Source organism: Jatropha curcas, chromosome 1 (assembly GCF_041381405.1).
Source record: "Jatropha curcas cultivar XTBG-Jc1 chromosome 1, XTBG_Jcur_1.0, whole genome shotgun sequence".
NCBI classification, from domain to species: domain Eukaryota; kingdom Viridiplantae; phylum Streptophyta; class Magnoliopsida; order Malpighiales; family Euphorbiaceae; genus Jatropha; species Jatropha curcas.
Window position 1 is genome coordinate 30807179 of NC_143151.1, and position 16544 is coordinate 30823722.

General features: G+C 36.9%; 2 protein-coding genes across 3 annotated transcripts; one reads left to right on the forward strand and one right to left on the reverse strand.

Annotated features, from left to right (window-relative positions):
* Positions 1-256: 256 nt before the first annotated feature.
* Positions 257-3249, reverse strand: LOC105634842 (Ubiquitin-like superfamily protein). 2 transcript variants are annotated; one of them, XM_089723233.1, is made up of 6 exons: positions 3103-3249; positions 2756-2841; positions 2539-2638; positions 2313-2412; positions 1464-1552; positions 257-819 (listed from the first exon to the last, which is right to left on the reverse strand). In XM_089723233.1, coding segments are annotated over exons 1-6 (654 nt in total). In that variant the 5' UTR covers positions 3105-3249; the 3' UTR covers positions 257-542. The 2 variants fall into 2 exon arrangements, with proteins under 2 accessions (XP_089579359.1, XP_012073162.3); XM_012217772.4 differs by lacking the exon at positions 3103-3249 and having other exon boundaries at positions 2756-3095.
* A 1805-nt stretch (positions 3250-5054) lies between these two features.
* On the forward strand, positions 5055-16303 carry SUS2 (Pre-mRNA-processing-splicing factor). Its single transcript, XM_089719062.1, has 23 exons — positions 5055-5580; positions 6268-6484; positions 6637-7027; positions 7580-8066; positions 8163-8953; positions 9035-9303; positions 9449-9763; positions 9850-10154; positions 10242-10696; positions 10794-10920; positions 11120-11361; positions 11447-11570; positions 11654-11843; positions 11946-12053; positions 12334-12587; positions 12801-13417; positions 13503-13609; positions 13719-13973; positions 14051-14686; positions 14817-15014; positions 15102-15380; positions 15496-15738; positions 15870-16303. Exons 1-23 carry the CDS (start codon positions 5312-5314, stop codon positions 16059-16061), a joined length of 7071 nt encoding a protein of 2356 aa, XP_089575188.1. The 5' UTR covers positions 5055-5311; the 3' UTR covers positions 16062-16303.
* Positions 16304-16544: the final 241 nt, after the last annotated feature.

Genomic DNA, 16544 nt, shown 5'->3' on the forward strand with positions numbered 1-16544 from the left:
AAGCAAAAGATTTTTCTCAAATTCATAAACAGATAGAGATGAGATTATATTCAAAAATTGGCTAAAAACAAATTCGATTTAATAAAAATAGAATGAGAACGAATATTAAAATTGAAACCAAACAGTTAATTTTATTCTCAAAAGGAAAAAATAAAAACTAAAATTCAAGTTAATATTTTTTTTCAAATAATAAAATGTCATATCAGTATAAAAATCAAAGTTTTTTAAATATATATTGTTCCTTGTGAACCAAATATGTAAAAAATGATGATTCTATTCAACAATTGAATTCCATTCAGTTCCCAGTTGAACCAAACATGACCTATATGACAGAAAAAAAAAATAGAAAAAAAAAGGAATTAAGTGGAGGAAATAAAGGAGCTTCAAGGATGATATATCTAGCAACAAGTAATAGAGAATATAACAAAATTTCAATCTAACTGCTCTGCCTAATCATCACGGTCTTGTATTAAGAAAGCTAAAGATGGCAGTCACAGTCAACAATCCTAGAATTGAGTTTAAATTCTATCACATATCTTCTATTAGCCTTGAAGTTCTATCATCCTGTGTCCACCTCCTAAGCACTGAAAGGCAAACCTCGAAGGCCGACTTTGGCCTTGTGTCCCTTTTCTTGGAGCACCCCGTAATCTAGTATATGATAGCCAACCTTTCAGGAAGTGAGCTAACTTGAATTCTGATGTTTTCCCCTCGTCTTCGCAAAGGTAATTGGAGTTGTAATCTTGGTTTTCATTATTGTTGTCACTATGATCCACAGTACTGTCCTTTTCTTCCTCTTCGCGAACATCTCTTGACAATGGCCTTATACCAAAAGCTATCAGTAATACGAATCAATGCATTAAATATTGAATTAAAAAATTTGGGCAGCTAATATCCAACATAAAATCATCTATCTAAAGGTGTTTTTATCAATCTTATTATCTTATATTTCAAATGGTTCAATACATTTGGTCGTTTAGTGGCATGATCCCTATTTCAAAATTAAAGTTCAATCTAGATGTCCATGAAAGCAAGTTATACAGCAAGCACGGGACAAAGGAAGAGGGAATTCTTGGATAGATCATGGTCCGCCATGGAGCATCTCAATATGGTGGGTCCAAATCCCATGTGATACAGTCCATGACGGACCATGATTTAGGCAAGAAATTTCCAAAAGGACGAATTTGCTGCGGAAGCATATTGCAGAGTTAGCTAGTATTTTCAGGTTTTCACTACCACCAATGCCTCATCTGACAAGGTCTTTAGCCAGAGAACTCTTACTTTTTCTGGTTAGATCAGAACTCCCCCCCCCAATCCCCATCCCTTCTTATAACTGACAAGCTAACTGCATTTGTTCAAGTTGCTTGTATATATCTTTAGCCTGAACTGTCGGCAGCTTCAAATTCAAAACATATCACATGCTTAACATATATAACCATGATAAAGAACATAATCAAAATACTCACGCCGAGTATGGTTTGCAAGCAACATGTTGGCTCCTAGACCTTCTTTTTGAATGCGAATAGTTAACAGACACATGCCTAACAAATTGAAGCTGCAAGAATCACAAAATATGAAGAAGCTAGATATGAAGAAATGATTCCAAAAAATAAGTATAAAGCATATCCCAAGAGAGAATAAGAAGTAATAATAGAAGGCTGCAATTCATATATGGACACTGGACACAAGAGATGCAATACTTACTACCTTTTTTTCTTAGTTTCTCCATTTGTCTTTCATCTCTTTTCCACTCTCGCTTTAGGTAATAGGATGGGGAAATCAAAGAAACATATCACAGAAAAAAAAAAAAAAAAGCAGTAAAAGTGGTCCCGAGTACAATCCATTCACCTACACATAACCCCCTTAAGCTTTGTTCTGCATATTTACATGTGATCAGCATCAATTCAACCATCAAAACTGCACAAATAATGACTCCTCCGATCTCCAACATTGATCAACTACTCTATTACCAAAAGCACAAACAATGCAGATAAATTTGAATACTCTAGAAGGAGATGGCCAAAGAGGAAATGCAATGCTGGTTAGGAAGACGGTGACTAGAAAGTGGGGGAAAACATTGCAATGACACAGAGAGGATAACAGCAAGGATTGTTATTGCTTTGTTCAACATTTTTAAAGAAATCCTCCTTATGCAAGTTAAACAACGTATGTAAATGTAAAATGTGTGCAACGAGCTTTAGCTAATTGTTAGGTTCAATATCTCTCACGTCTATATCAAGTCCTCAACTAAGTTCTTTCAAACTATACATGCTAAAATAAATCAAAAAAATAGAAAATACTGGTAAAAAAATAACCTGATCACCATCCTTGATCCCAATTTTTTGAATGCAAGCTTTATCATTAACTAGCCTCTGCCCTTCATAGCTCAAGCAAAAATGGCCCCAGACATGTGACCTGAATGCAATATTCACAAACCACCAACATTGAATAACAAACCCCAAATCTCAAACAATTAACTCAAATTAGCCAAATCCACATAGCACAATGTCTCTATACAAAAAACCAGCCAAGAGTAATTACCAGGAAATCTTTCCCTCATCTTCCTTGGGTGATGAAGTAAAAACTTCCTCCACCGCTTGTTTGAGTTCTCCCACCGTAGCATTTCTCCCAACATGAACATCTATGTATAACCAGTTAATTAGCAAAATAATCTCATAATAAAAATAAAATTTCTCCTAAAATAAGAATTTATTTTCCAAACGTGATTAACAAATAGTTAAATTTACAGAATGATTACCAAAAGAAGAGCCATCAAGCTTGAGGACAGTAAGCTGGAGGAGATGCTGCGGTAGCTTATGATAGGAGCGAGTCCGTACAAAGAGCCTGTCAATGCCATAAACAACGACGTTGTCATCATTGTCGTTCAGTGTTAGCGGAGACAAGCAGCGTCGGTCTATAAGAGACCTTAAACTATCATCTTCATCATCAGAAATAGAAAAATCGCCATTAGCATAGCTTCTCTGTTTTCGATTAAAAATTCTTCGCATGTTAAATTACAAATTAATTTTCCTAGGATTATGTTTTGATAGAAAATAATCAGATTTACAGAGAGAGAAGAAATTTAAAGAGAGTGAGAGAGCTTACATGGAGTGGGAGTGTTCTTTGGGAGAAGAGAAGGTGAGAGAAAATGGAGGGGATTTGTTGGTTGGTTTTGGTTTTTGCGAGAGGAGACCGTTACTCGGGATTTCTGTTTCGGGAATTTGGCTGCACTCGCGCAGGTTTATTCGCTATATTTTATTGACACCTGGACATATGGGCCATTGAGGTAAAAATGGTGTATGGCCTGAGATCGACAAACGGGTGAATTTCTGATCATGGGTCGCTCGAGCTTTTTTGCCCTCCTCGTAAAATGATTTTCCCTTTCTCTTTTCCTTTTTTTTTTTTTTTAATTTTTTAATTTTTTGCTTTGTGATTACTACGAAATAACAACAACAACCAAAAAAAAAAAAAAAAAAAAAAATTTTGGCCATTTTTATAATTTTGACTTTTTTTTATTCTATCAACAATAGAGAACTAATTTTCTAAAAAAAAGAAAAAGAAAAGAATCGATGGATACTTAATATTTTATTTTTCATAATAATTGTGATTTTTGTATGACTTCTGTTCAAATTCAACTGAGCAATTATTAAAATTAATATATTAACGATGCTAAAAAATTCATAAATAACATATTAAATCTAAACCCTTTTATTTTATTTGATTGGTTTAATCACTTGTCATTGAATTATAAATTTAACTACTTTTTCAATTGAATTGTTAGTGAATTACTTAGGTAATGTAAATATGTAGATGAGTTTACATATGGAATTTATAATTATTATAAATAATTATAACTAATAAAATAAAATAAAAATTATTATAAATAAAAAATAACTATCAATTTAACAAGTAAATTAATTGAATTTAGATTATAATCATATGGAAGTTATAATTATTATAAATAGTACATTCAAAAAATCATTTGATAAAATTAAAATAATTAATTAAAATTACGAAGTATAAGAACAAAAGGTTTTTTTTTTTTTTTTTTTTTTTTTTTTTTTTTTTTTGCTTTCAGCTTTTTATTACTAACCTGTTTTATTTATTTGAATAATAAATACTTTTTTTATTAGGCACTCTACCATGTTTCGCACGATTGTATAGTTTTTTTTTTCGAGAAGAAAAAATAATAATAAGAACATGATATAATGATTTTATTAGTAATTAAGTTAATTATATAAAAAATGATGCTTTTGATATAGTGGTAGGACAGTTCTAATCACAGAGAGTCTTAATATATAATTACGACTAAATGTATAAATTTATTCTTATATTTAAAAAACATTATAGCACTTTTAATTTTTATTTTAATTCATTGAATATTTTAAATATATAAAATTACACTGATTAAATATTAATAAAATTATAAAATTTTTCTATTTAGCACTCCAATCGATAAAAATTGATTAATTAAATATATTAGATAATTGAAAATGTAAAAATTATTGTTTCGAATTGTAATAATCACACATCAAATCAATATTTATGTATAAAAAAAACTAGAAAAAAAAAAGATTGTTGTTAGTGTGAAGAGATACACATACTTATTAAAATTCATAACTTTTAAGTTCCAATATTAAAGGTGCCAGAAACTTTCCTTTTTTTTTTATATTATTTACTCATTAAGATACTAAAAGTTTTTAATTTAATGAACAATTATAAGTTATTATGAAAAATTTAATTATTTACATATCTAAATTTAAAAATCTTGCAAATATTTTGAAAAAAAAAAAAAACAAGGAAACAAAATGAGACAGAAAGAGTATATAATAGTAATTTAGTCGATGGTCATAAATAATTCACATCATACTTCAACGAAACTGGGCCTGATTAACAATGGGCTTTATTTTAATTGGGCCTTCAATTAAACAGACAAAAATCTTCCTTTCATTTAAAGGCGGTGCTCCAGCTTCCTTCACAGCCCACTCATGGTCCACCGCCACACTTATCAGCAGCGAAAATATATATAAGAACACAAGACCGAAAATATCCTCAACATTTCATTTTTTTCTCTGCCCGCCCTCTTCTAACAAACGACACTCACTGAAGCGGAAACAGATGCAGAGCGGGATAGAGCTAGACCTTCGCCTTAGTTCTCCAAAACCCTAAAACCCCAGAAACTGCTACCGTTAAAGCGTTTCTTCAAGACTGACGTATAAGCATACATACATAAAAGAATTGTATATACAGATCGGTTGGTTGGTAACTCTTATTGCGATTTTAGGATTTTGTGTTAGATCCTGAATTAAGCAATATGTGGAACAACAATGGAGAACAGCATATTGCACCGCCGGGGACGGTTGGACCGTCTATACCACCACCTCCTGTACCAGCACAGCCGTCCTATACTGTGCTTGCACCGCAAACGCCTCCGACTCCCGCTGAGGCGGAGGCGAAGTTGGAAGAGAAGGCTCGTAAATGGCAGCAACTTAATACTAAGAGATATAGCGATAAGAGGAAGTTCGGGTTCGTTGAGACGCAGAAAGAGGATATGCCGCCTGAGCATGTCAGGAAAATTATCAGGTGGGTTTTTAGGGTTTTTGTTGTCTGATGAATAGAGAATTTTGTAGGCGATGTTTGTTGTCTGACTTTCAGTTGTGTTTCTGGTTTAGCTCTGTGTTTTTGGCGCTGGTTTTATTCATTTCTGTTTTTTCTCGGCTTTGAACAATTTGGTGAGTTTTTTCCCTCCTTGTAAACCTTTTGGTCTATCTAGTGGGTTTTCTCTCCCACTCTTTCCTTTTCCACAACTAGTCGTATTTTTAGTTGGAGTTTTTGTGTTTCATTTCTTAATTGGGTCGGCAGAGTTTCCCCTTTTCCATTATGTTTTGGGCGATTTCCATTACCTTAAAGTTTTTTTTTTTTTTTTAAGAAAAACTATTCTAATTGGTGCGAAGTGAGCTTCTTCTTTTTAAGTTCTGCAAGCAGTACTATTGCTTTCGTCTGACCGATGGAATATTAGAATTATCTCTTTCTAGCTTAACTGCTGACATCGCATTATACAGAGGAATACTACAAATAAGTGCCTGTGTTTCTAATATATAAGTTTTGTTGATTCTGGTGTGTAAATGAGATTGCTGTGAAGTGTGATATTGGCGATCCTGATGGTTATCGGACGTGTGTCTTGATGAAACTCTTTTATTAACTTCATTAAGATGGTAAAAAAGTAGTAAACCTGATTTGTTAATTTTGTTCTCGTGTTCTTTTTGACAGAGACCATGGGGACATGTCCTCCAAGAAATATCGTCATGATAAACGAGTGTATCTTGGAGCTCTTAAATTCATTCCACATGCAGTTTACAAGCTTCTTGAGAATATGCCAATGCCATGGGAGCAGGTTCGTGATGTGAAGGTTTTATACCATATCACTGGGGCTATCACTTTTGTGAATGAAATACCATGGGTTGTTGAACCTATTTACTTAGCTCAGGTATTGACTCTCACTCTGTGCGTGGATATGGGTTGTACATGATTGATTTTTTTGTCTTTTCAGATCATTTGAGTGTTAACTTGTCATGTATAGACTATTGGCTGTTGTTACTTCTCCTTATCATGACTTTGACTTCCATTTTTTTTATGCAGTGGGGTACAATGTGGATCATGATGCGAAGAGAAAAGAGGGATAGGCGGCACTTCAAGAGAATGAGGTTTCCACCATTTGATGACGAGGAACCTCCATTGGACTATGCTGATAATTTGCTAGATGTTGATCCTTTAGAGCCTATACAACTGGAGTTGGATGAAGAAGAAGACTCTGCTGTATACACTTGGTTTTATGACCATAAGCCCCTTGTCAAAACAAAGCTCATTAATGGTCCAAGTTACAGGAAGTGGCATCTCTCTCTTCCCATCATGGCAACTCTTCATCGTCTTGCAGGACAGCTACTGTCTGATCTAATTGATCGCAACTATTTCTACTTGTTTGATATGGAATCCTTCTTTACAGCTAAAGCATTGAACATGTGCATCCCTGGTATGCCCTACATTTCTGTTTTCATGTGTTTTCTGTTTGTGAATAGGCATTTGCAACTATATGTTCATTCATATATGTGTATCTTTGCTCTTAAGGATATGATTTTTACACTTTAGGGATTGATTATCATTATACAAAGTGAAAAATGATGGTTAGACTTCCCGATTATCTTATTATGATTTGGAAGTGTTAAAATATTTGGTCTTATTTTCATAATTTTTTCTTTTGATAATCATATGAGTTAGTGAAGTAATGTTCATATAACCATAGGATTGGTGCTGGTTACCAGTCAGTGCAGTAGATTCTTCTAAGATGGAGTTGCTGGTTAAGCTGTTGCCTATGGTTAATTTAGATTACTTGATAGAATTTTAGTTATTTTTTTATTATTCTGCTGGTTTACTGTGGTCCAAAATTGGGCTTTGTGAAATGCCTTGCTTAAAACTTTTCAATTGTGCTACTGTGGCATGTCAATATATTCAATGCTAAAATTGCTTTGTGAAATACCTTGTTTAAAATTTTCAAATGACCTCATATACTTTTGTCCTCATGCAGGTGGGCCTAAGTTTGAACCTTTGTACCGTGACATGGAGAAGGGGGACGAGGATTGGAATGAGTTCAATGACATTAACAAACTCATTATTCGGTCACCTCTCCGAACGGAGTACAGGATTGCATTCCCTCATCTTTATAACAATAGGCCTAGGAAAGTAAAACTTGGTGTTTATCACACTCCCATGGTCATGTACATAAAAGCTGAGGATCCTGACTTACCTGCGTTCTATTATGATCCATTGATACACCCTATAACCTCCACTAACAAGGAACGGCGTGAAAAGAAAGCTCATGATGATGATGAGGATGATGATTTCCTTCTGCCTGAAGGGGTGGAACCTTTGCTACAAGACACCCAACTTTATACAGACACAACTGCTGCTGGAATTTCCCTGCTATTTGCACCACGACCTTTTAACATGAGGTCTGGTAGGATGCGGCGGGCAGAAGATATACCCCTTGTGTCTGAATGGTACAAGGAGCACTGGTGAGATTCAAATTTCTCTGCTGCTTTTTCACATGTGACTTATCTCATTTATGTATTATGTACTGAAACTGTTTTTATTTGGTTTTGGTTTTTCAGCCCTCCAGCATATCCAGTGAAAGTTAGAGTTAGCTATCAGAAACTGCTGAAATGTTTTGTATTGAATGAGCTGCATCATAGACCACCCAAGGCTCAGAAGAAAAAACACTTGTTTCGGTCCTTAGCTGCAACGAAGTTCTTCCAAACAACAGAACTTGATTGGGCTGAAGCAGGGTTGCAAGTTTGTAAGCAGGGTTATAACATGCTGAATCTGTTGATACACAGGAAAAATTTAAACTATCTCCATCTTGATTATAATTTTAACTTGAAACCTGTGAAAACCCTTACCACAAAGGAACGAAAGAAGTCCCGGTTTGGAAATGCTTTCCATCTCTGCCGTGAGATCCTGCGTTTGACAAAGCTTGTGGTTGATGCCAACATCCAGTTCCGACTGGGTAATGTTGATGCTTTCCAACTGGCTGATGGTCTGCAATATACGTTTTCCCATGTTGGCCAGTTGACTGGCATGTATCGATACAAATACAGGCTAATGCGTCAGATTAGAATGTGCAAAGATTTGAAGCATTTGATATATTACCGCTTCAATACTGGTCCAGTGGGGAAAGGACCTGGATGTGGATTCTGGGCACCAATGTGGAGAGTATGGTTGTTTTTCTTACGTGGTATCGTGCCGCTTCTAGAACGATGGTTAGGGAATCTCCTTGCACGGCAGTTTGAAGGGCGTCATTCAAAAGGAACAGCTAAGACCGTTACAAAGCAACGTGTTGAGAGCCACTTTGACTTGGAGCTTCGTGCTGCTGTCATGCATGATGTTCTTGATGCCATGCCAGGTTATATCTTCAATCATTATTTCCTTCTATGTTAAATTATCTGTGCTTATGTTAATTATGTTGACTATTTGATGCTTGCAGAGGGCATTAAGCAAAATAAAGCTAGAACCATACTGCAGCACCTCAGTGAGGCTTGGCGGTGTTGGAAAGCCAACATTCCTTGGAAGGTACCTGGCTTGCCAGTTCCTATTGAGAACATGATTCTTCGTTATGTCAAGTCAAAAGCGGATTGGTGGACAAATGTCGCTCACTATAACCGGGAGCGGATAAGAAGAGGTGCAACCGTTGATAAGACCGTTTGTCGAAAAAATCTAGGAAGGTTGACTCGTCTTTGGCTGAAGGCAGAACAGGTAACTTCTTGTTCTTTCATTTTTTTTGTGGTTAGGTGTACCTTCAATGTTTTGCGCATTACATTAAACAAATGAGTTATTTTTATTGCTGGCTTATATGCATGTGCTCTGTTCTTACTAAAATATCTTTTTTGTGTCATTCTAGGAACGCCAACACAATTATTTGAAAGATGGCCCGTATGTCACCCCAGAAGAGGCTGTTGCAATTTACACAACAACTGTCCATTGGCTGGAGTCCAGAAAGTTTTCTCCCATCCCTTTCCCTCCACTTTCATACAAGCATGACACCAAACTACTCATTCTTGCTCTGGAAAGGTTAAAGGAATCATATAGTGTGGCTGTGAGATTGAATCAACTACAGAGGGAAGAGCTGGGACTTATTGAACAAGCTTATGACAATCCACATGAGGCTTTGTCACGTATTAAGCGTCACCTGCTAACTCAGCGTGCCTTCAAAGAAGTATGCGTACAAATATGAATTAAATTTCAAGTTTATGATTCTTACACTACCTTGTGTGATTTAAGCTAAGATTTTTCTTGATGCAGGTTGGCATAGAATTCATGGATTTGTATAGTGCCCTGATTCCAGTTTATGAAATTGAACCTCTTGAAAAGATAACAGATGCATATCTTGATCAATACCTGTGGTATGAAGGTGACAAGCGCCATCTCTTTCCAAACTGGATTAAGCCTGCAGATTCGGAGCCGCCACCACTGCTTGTTTATAAATGGTGTCAGGGTATAAACAACTTGCAGGGTATCTGGGACACAGGTGATGGGCAGTGTGTTGTGATGCTTCAAACAAAGTTTGAGAAGTTCTTTGAGAAGATTGACTTGACAATGTTAAATAGGTAAGCATTCCTCAGGTTTTCTGTTCTCGTATTGGAAATCAGTTTTCAACTTCAGGATCTATTTTCTCATGACACTGTTTTTTGCAGGCTTCTTCGTTTGGTTCTTGACCACAATATTGCTGATTATGTCACTGCAAAGAACAATGTTGTGTTGTCCTACAAAGATATGAGCCACACAAACTCGTATGGTTTGATACGTGGTCTGCAGTTTGCTTCTTTTGTTGTACAATATTATGGACTTGTGCTAGATCTTTTGCTTCTTGGTTTAACACGAGCCAGTGAAATTGCTGGTCCACCTCAAATGCCAAATGAATTCATCACTTATTGGGATACAAAAGTTGAGACACGACACCCAATTCGGTTATATTCTAGATATATTGACAGGGTGCATATATTGTTCCGCTTCACTCATGAAGAGGCTCGAGACCTCATTCAGCGTTATCTTACTGAGCATCCTGATCCCAACAATGAAAATATGGTTGGGTACCAGAACAAGAAATGCTGGCCTAGAGATGCAAGAATGAGACTCATGAAACATGATGGTATATACATTCTCTTCATTATCCTCTTCTACTTTTATGCAGTGGCTTTTGTTTACTTGAACTGAAACTGATAGTATTTCCTGAACTGCCTTGTCAGTAAATCTTGGGAGGAGTGTGTTTTGGGATATGAAGAATCGACTCCCTCGAAGCATAACAACTTTGGAGTGGGAGAACAGCTTCGTTTCTGTTTATAGCAAGGACAATCCGAACTTGCTTTTCAGCATGTAAGTTGTTTTCTGTTCATATATATATATATATATATATATATATTAACAACAGAAATTTTTATTTCATTTGGCAGTGCCCTTTCTTCACATGGCTTATCATGCTTTTACATACCTTCTCACACCTGAAAGTGATTCTTATTTCTTTGATACATCTGTTTTGGTGGTAAAATAGTTTACACATCCTTCTCATTTGTAGGTGTGGGTTTGAAGTTCGAATACTTCCTAAAATAAGGATGACCCAGGAAGCTTTCAGCAATACAAGGGATGGTGTTTGGAATTTGCAGAATGAACAAACCAAGGAGCGGACAGCAGTTGCTTTCCTACGGGTTGATGATGAGCATATGAAGGTGTTTGAGAATCGTGTGAGACAGATCCTTATGTCTTCAGGGTCAACTACTTTCACTAAAATTGTTAACAAATGGAATACAGCCTTGATAGGTTTGTAATATCACTTTTCTAATTAGCTTGCTCCTTTTCAGCAGAGACTATTTGCTAAAATTTTCTCTGTCTTTTCTTATTGTAGGTCTCATGACTTACTTCCGTGAAGCAACTGTGCATACTCAAGAGCTACTGGATTTGCTAGTTAAATGTGAAAACAAAATCCAAACTCGTATCAAGATTGGTTTGAACTCAAAGATGCCTAGTCGGTGAGTCCTTTTATTCCTGCAATTGCTTTGGTTCAAATATAGGATTTGGTTGCAATATTGATCTGAATTAACTCTTGTTTCAGATTTCCACCTGTAATCTTCTATACGCCAAAAGAAATTGGAGGACTTGGCATGTTATCAATGGGTCACATTTTGATCCCACAGAGTGACCTTCGGTATAGTCAACAGACTGATGTTGGTGTAACCCACTTCAGAAGTGGAATGAGTCATGAAGAGGATCAGCTGATTCCAAATCTCTATCGCTACATTCAGGTTGGCTTAAAAAGGGCTTCTCTGTTATATTATAAATTTTTTTTATCAGAAATCTATGATTCTATAGTAATTATTCTGATCCTGTCACTGGTTTCTGAACAGCCATGGGAGAGTGAGTTCATTGATTCACAGCGTGTCTGGGCAGAGTATGCCCTTAAGAGGCAGGAAGCACAGGCGCAAAATAGGCGTTTAACACTTGAAGATTTGGAAGTAAGTTTTCATCTCCCTTCTTCTTCCCATGGTAGCTCATGCATTCTCCCAGCTCTTTCTCATCCTCTTCTTCCTCTTTCATCTCTCTCGCTCACTCCCTCTTCTCTTATTTCTGCACTGCAGATTTTGGACTATTTGTTGATTTAACCATGATGTAATGTTTTTTATATGCTCAAGAGTATTTTATTTTTGCATTGCATGAGATATTTGCATTTTATGGCTGTTTGTGAAGCTTTAAGGAATAAGATTTTTAGCAACTTCTATCCAATTATCTTTACAGGATTCATGGGACAGAGGCATTCCACGTATTAATACTTTATTCCAGAAGGACCGTCACACCTTGGCATATGACAAAGGATGGAGAGTGCGCACAGATTTCAAGCAATACCAAGTTCTAAAACAGAATCCTTTCTGGTGGACACACCAGAGGCATGATGGGAAACTGTGGAACTTGAACAATTACCGAACTGATGTTATCCAAGCTCTTGGGGGTGTTGAGGGAATTCTTGAGCATACCCTGTTCAAAGGAACATAGTAAGTATTTCTCTTTTTTTTCTTTTTTTATTTATTTATTTATAATATTATCATCCTTGTTCGTAGTATTATTCAAGGTAGCTTACCTTTTGCTACATATGAAGTCTGCTGCATATATTTTATAATATGTACTACATGTTGGACTTTGAGCAGGAACTTTATGGTCTGATAACAAAACACTTCTTAACTATCACTTTTCTTGAGAATTTTCAGTTTTCCAACTTGGGAAGGTCTCTTTTGGGAGAAGGCATCTGGTTTCGAAGAGTCGATGAAGTATAAGAAGCTAACCAATGCACAGAGATCTGGTCTCAACCAAATTCCCAACCGAAGGTTTACACTTTGGTGGTCCCCCACGATTAATAGGGCTAATGTTTATGTGGGTTTCCAAGTGCAGCTAGATCTAACTGGAATCTTCATGCATGGGAAGATCCCAACCTTGAAAATTTCACTGATTCAGATTTTCCGAGCCCATTTGTGGCAGAAGATTCATGAGAGTGTTGTGATGGATCTATGTCAAGTCTTAGATCAGGAGTTGGATGCTCTAGAAATTGAAACTGTACAGAAGGAAACAATCCATCCGAGGAAGAGTTACAAGATGAACAGTTCCTGTGCAGACATTCTCCTCTTCGCTGCTCACAGGTGGCCTATGTCAAAGCCTAGTCTTGTTGCCGAGTCAAAAGATGTGTTTGATCAGAAGGCCAGCAACAAATACTGGATAGATGTACAACTCCGATGGGGTGACTATGATTCTCATGATATTGAACGTTATACCCGAGCCAAATTTATGGATTACACAACAGATAACATGTCTATATATCCGTCCCCAACTGGTATGCTTTTCCTCTGTTCTTTAGCTCTCTATATTTGAACTACTAGCTTCCTCTTTTAAGTGAATGTTCACTTAATTTTTTGCAGGGGTGATGATTGGACTTGATCTGGCATACAATTTGCATTCTGCATTTGGTAACTGGTTTCCCGGATCAAAACCACTGCTAGCTCAAGCAATGAATAAGATAATGAAGGTAAACTTTCCCTTATTCCCTAAAATAAGAGCTTGATTCGATTTCCTTTGATGCTGTAGATCAGTTGGATTGATTTTGTTGGTTTGCTAATGGTTTTGTTTTATTGCAGTCAAACCCAGCTTTATATGTCTTGAGGGAGCGTATAAGGAAAGGTTTGCAGTTGTATTCTTCTGAGCCTACAGAACCCTATTTGTCATCCCAGAATTATGGTGAGATCTTCAGCAATCAGATCATATGGTTTGTTGATGATACCAATGTGTATCGTGTCACAATCCATAAGACATTTGAGGGAAACCTTACAACAAAGCCCATTAATGGTGCAATATTTATATTCAATCCAAGAACTGGCCAGCTGTTTCTGAAGGTTTGTTTTTCACTTGAATGTTGTCTATGGGACTACGCAGTTGGAGATTCTGATGTTGATAATGTGATATTTTGCAGGTCATCCACACTAGTGTGTGGGCAGGACAGAAGCGTCTTGGTCAGCTTGCCAAGTGGAAAACAGCTGAAGAGGTTGCTGCTCTTGTGCGGTCTTTGCCTGTTGAAGAACAACCAAAACAAATTATTGTTACTCGTAAAGGAATGCTTGACCCATTGGAGGTTCACTTACTTGATTTCCCTAATATTGTTATTAAAGGAAGCGAGTTGCAGTTGCCATTCCAGGCATGCTTGAAGATAGAGAAATTTGGTGATTTGATTCTGAAGGCAACAGAGCCCCAGATGGTTCTGTTCAATATTTATGATGATTGGCTGAAGAGCATCTCATCATACACTGCATTTTCCCGACTAATTCTGATCCTTCGAGCACTTCATGTTAACAATGAGAAGGCAAAGATGCTACTCAAGCCTGACAAAACCATTGTCACTGAGCCACACCACATTTGGCCTTCTTTGACTGATGATCAGTGGATGAAGGTTGAGGTTGCATTAAGAGATCTCATACTTTCCGATTATGCCAAGAAAAACAATGTGAACACGTCAGCACTGACACAGTCTGAGATCCGTGATATTATTCTTGGAGCAGAGATTACTCCTCCGTCCCAACAAAGGCAACAGATAGCAGAGATTGAGAAACAGGTATCACGTCCGCACACATTGTGTTTATGTTTTATGCCATGGTCTGCTTACATCAGTTTTATGGTTTTAGGCCTTGGTCAGCCTTTGCTGGTTGCTAACTAGTTCAACATCTGTTGATTTTATTTTTCAGGCCAAAGAAGCAAGTCAGTTGACAGCAGTCACAACAAGGACGACAAATGTGCATGGTGATGAACTCATTGTTACTACCACAAGTCCATACGAGCAGGCTGCATTTGGTTCCAAAACAGATTGGCGTGTCAGAGCAATATCAGCTACAAATCTCTATCTTCGTGTGAATCACATATATGTCAATTCAGAGGATATTAAGGTACACGTCAACCTTTCTATTTTCATTATGTTTATTTGAGCAATGTGTCTTATCTACTGATGATTGTTGCACATTATGATTTTACAGGAAACAGGATATACCTACATCATGCCCAAGAATATTCTAAAGAAGTTCATCTGTATAGCAGATCTGCGTACTCAAATTGCCGGCTACCTCTATGGTATAAGTCCCCCAGATAACCCTCAGGTCAAGGAGATACGCTGTATTGCCCTGGCACCACAGTGGGGTACACATCAACAAGTTCATCTCCCATCAGCACTTCCTGAGCATGATTTCCTCAATGATCTGGAGCCTCTGGGATGGATGCACACCCAACCAAATGAGCTTCCTCAGTTGTCACCACAGGTTTGCACAATTTTCCCAAGTCCAAAATTGAATTTACAGCCATTTTCCTAAAATATAGGAGGCGGTGATTATATACCCATGGTTTCGGTGCTTGACCTTGCATTTTTTATTGCAGGATCTTACAACTCATGCCAGGATTTTAGAGAACAATAAGCAATGGGATGGGGAGAAGTGCATCATCTTGACTTGCAGTTTCACTCCTGGATCATGCTCATTAACTGCATATAAGCTTACTCCAAGTGGCTATGAGTGGGGACGTGTCAACAAGGACACAGGAAGCAATCCTCATGGTTACTTACCAACTCATTATGAGAAGGTCCAAATGCTATTGAGTGACCGCTTCCTTGGTTTCTATATGGTGAGTGCAATTTTACTGCTACACAACCCTGATATTGTCCTCTGTTATTTAAGCAGTTGCTGGTTTGTTATGGAATGCTGCTTTCTTGTTTGGGTACTGAATTTTTTTTTTTCCTTGTTACTGTGATTTAGATCCCTGACAATGGTCCATGGAACTACAACTTCATGGGGGTGAAGCATACAGTGAGCATGAAGTACGGAATCAAACTAGGGACACCCCGGGAATATTACCATGAGGACCACAGGCCGACCCATTACCTGGAGTTTAGCAACTTAGAGGAGGGTGAGACTGCTGAGGGTGACCGGGAGGATACATTCACTTAAGTATACCATTGTTGGGTTCCTATTTTAAGAAGCATACTTAATGTTGTACCTTGGTTTAACTACTAGGAATTTTTGAACCCAGGTAGTTTTTGTTTCTCAAGCTTGGGATTAAAGTACTTTTTGTAGTAGTATTTGTATGCTACATATTTAGATCACACTGTTGTAAATCAGCGACTGTGTTCTTAATGAGATGTAAATAGTATGTTCTGGAAATGGAAGTTTATACGCTGTTATTGACTGGAGTCTTTTCATCTTCTTCTGGGTGGTGGGTAACGCCACTTTTGTGCTAATCATTTTTAGTAATCTATGGAAGTTGGCTTTATGACTGGTCTGAAGTTATAATTTATTTTGATACATTTGAATCACTTATTTGGTTGGCCCCAAAATCATTGTCTTCTCATCAGCATGGGCACAAATATTCCAATCCAAGGGCCTCATGCTATATAAATGGAGGCTGTTTTGATTATATTTGCTTCATCCTTT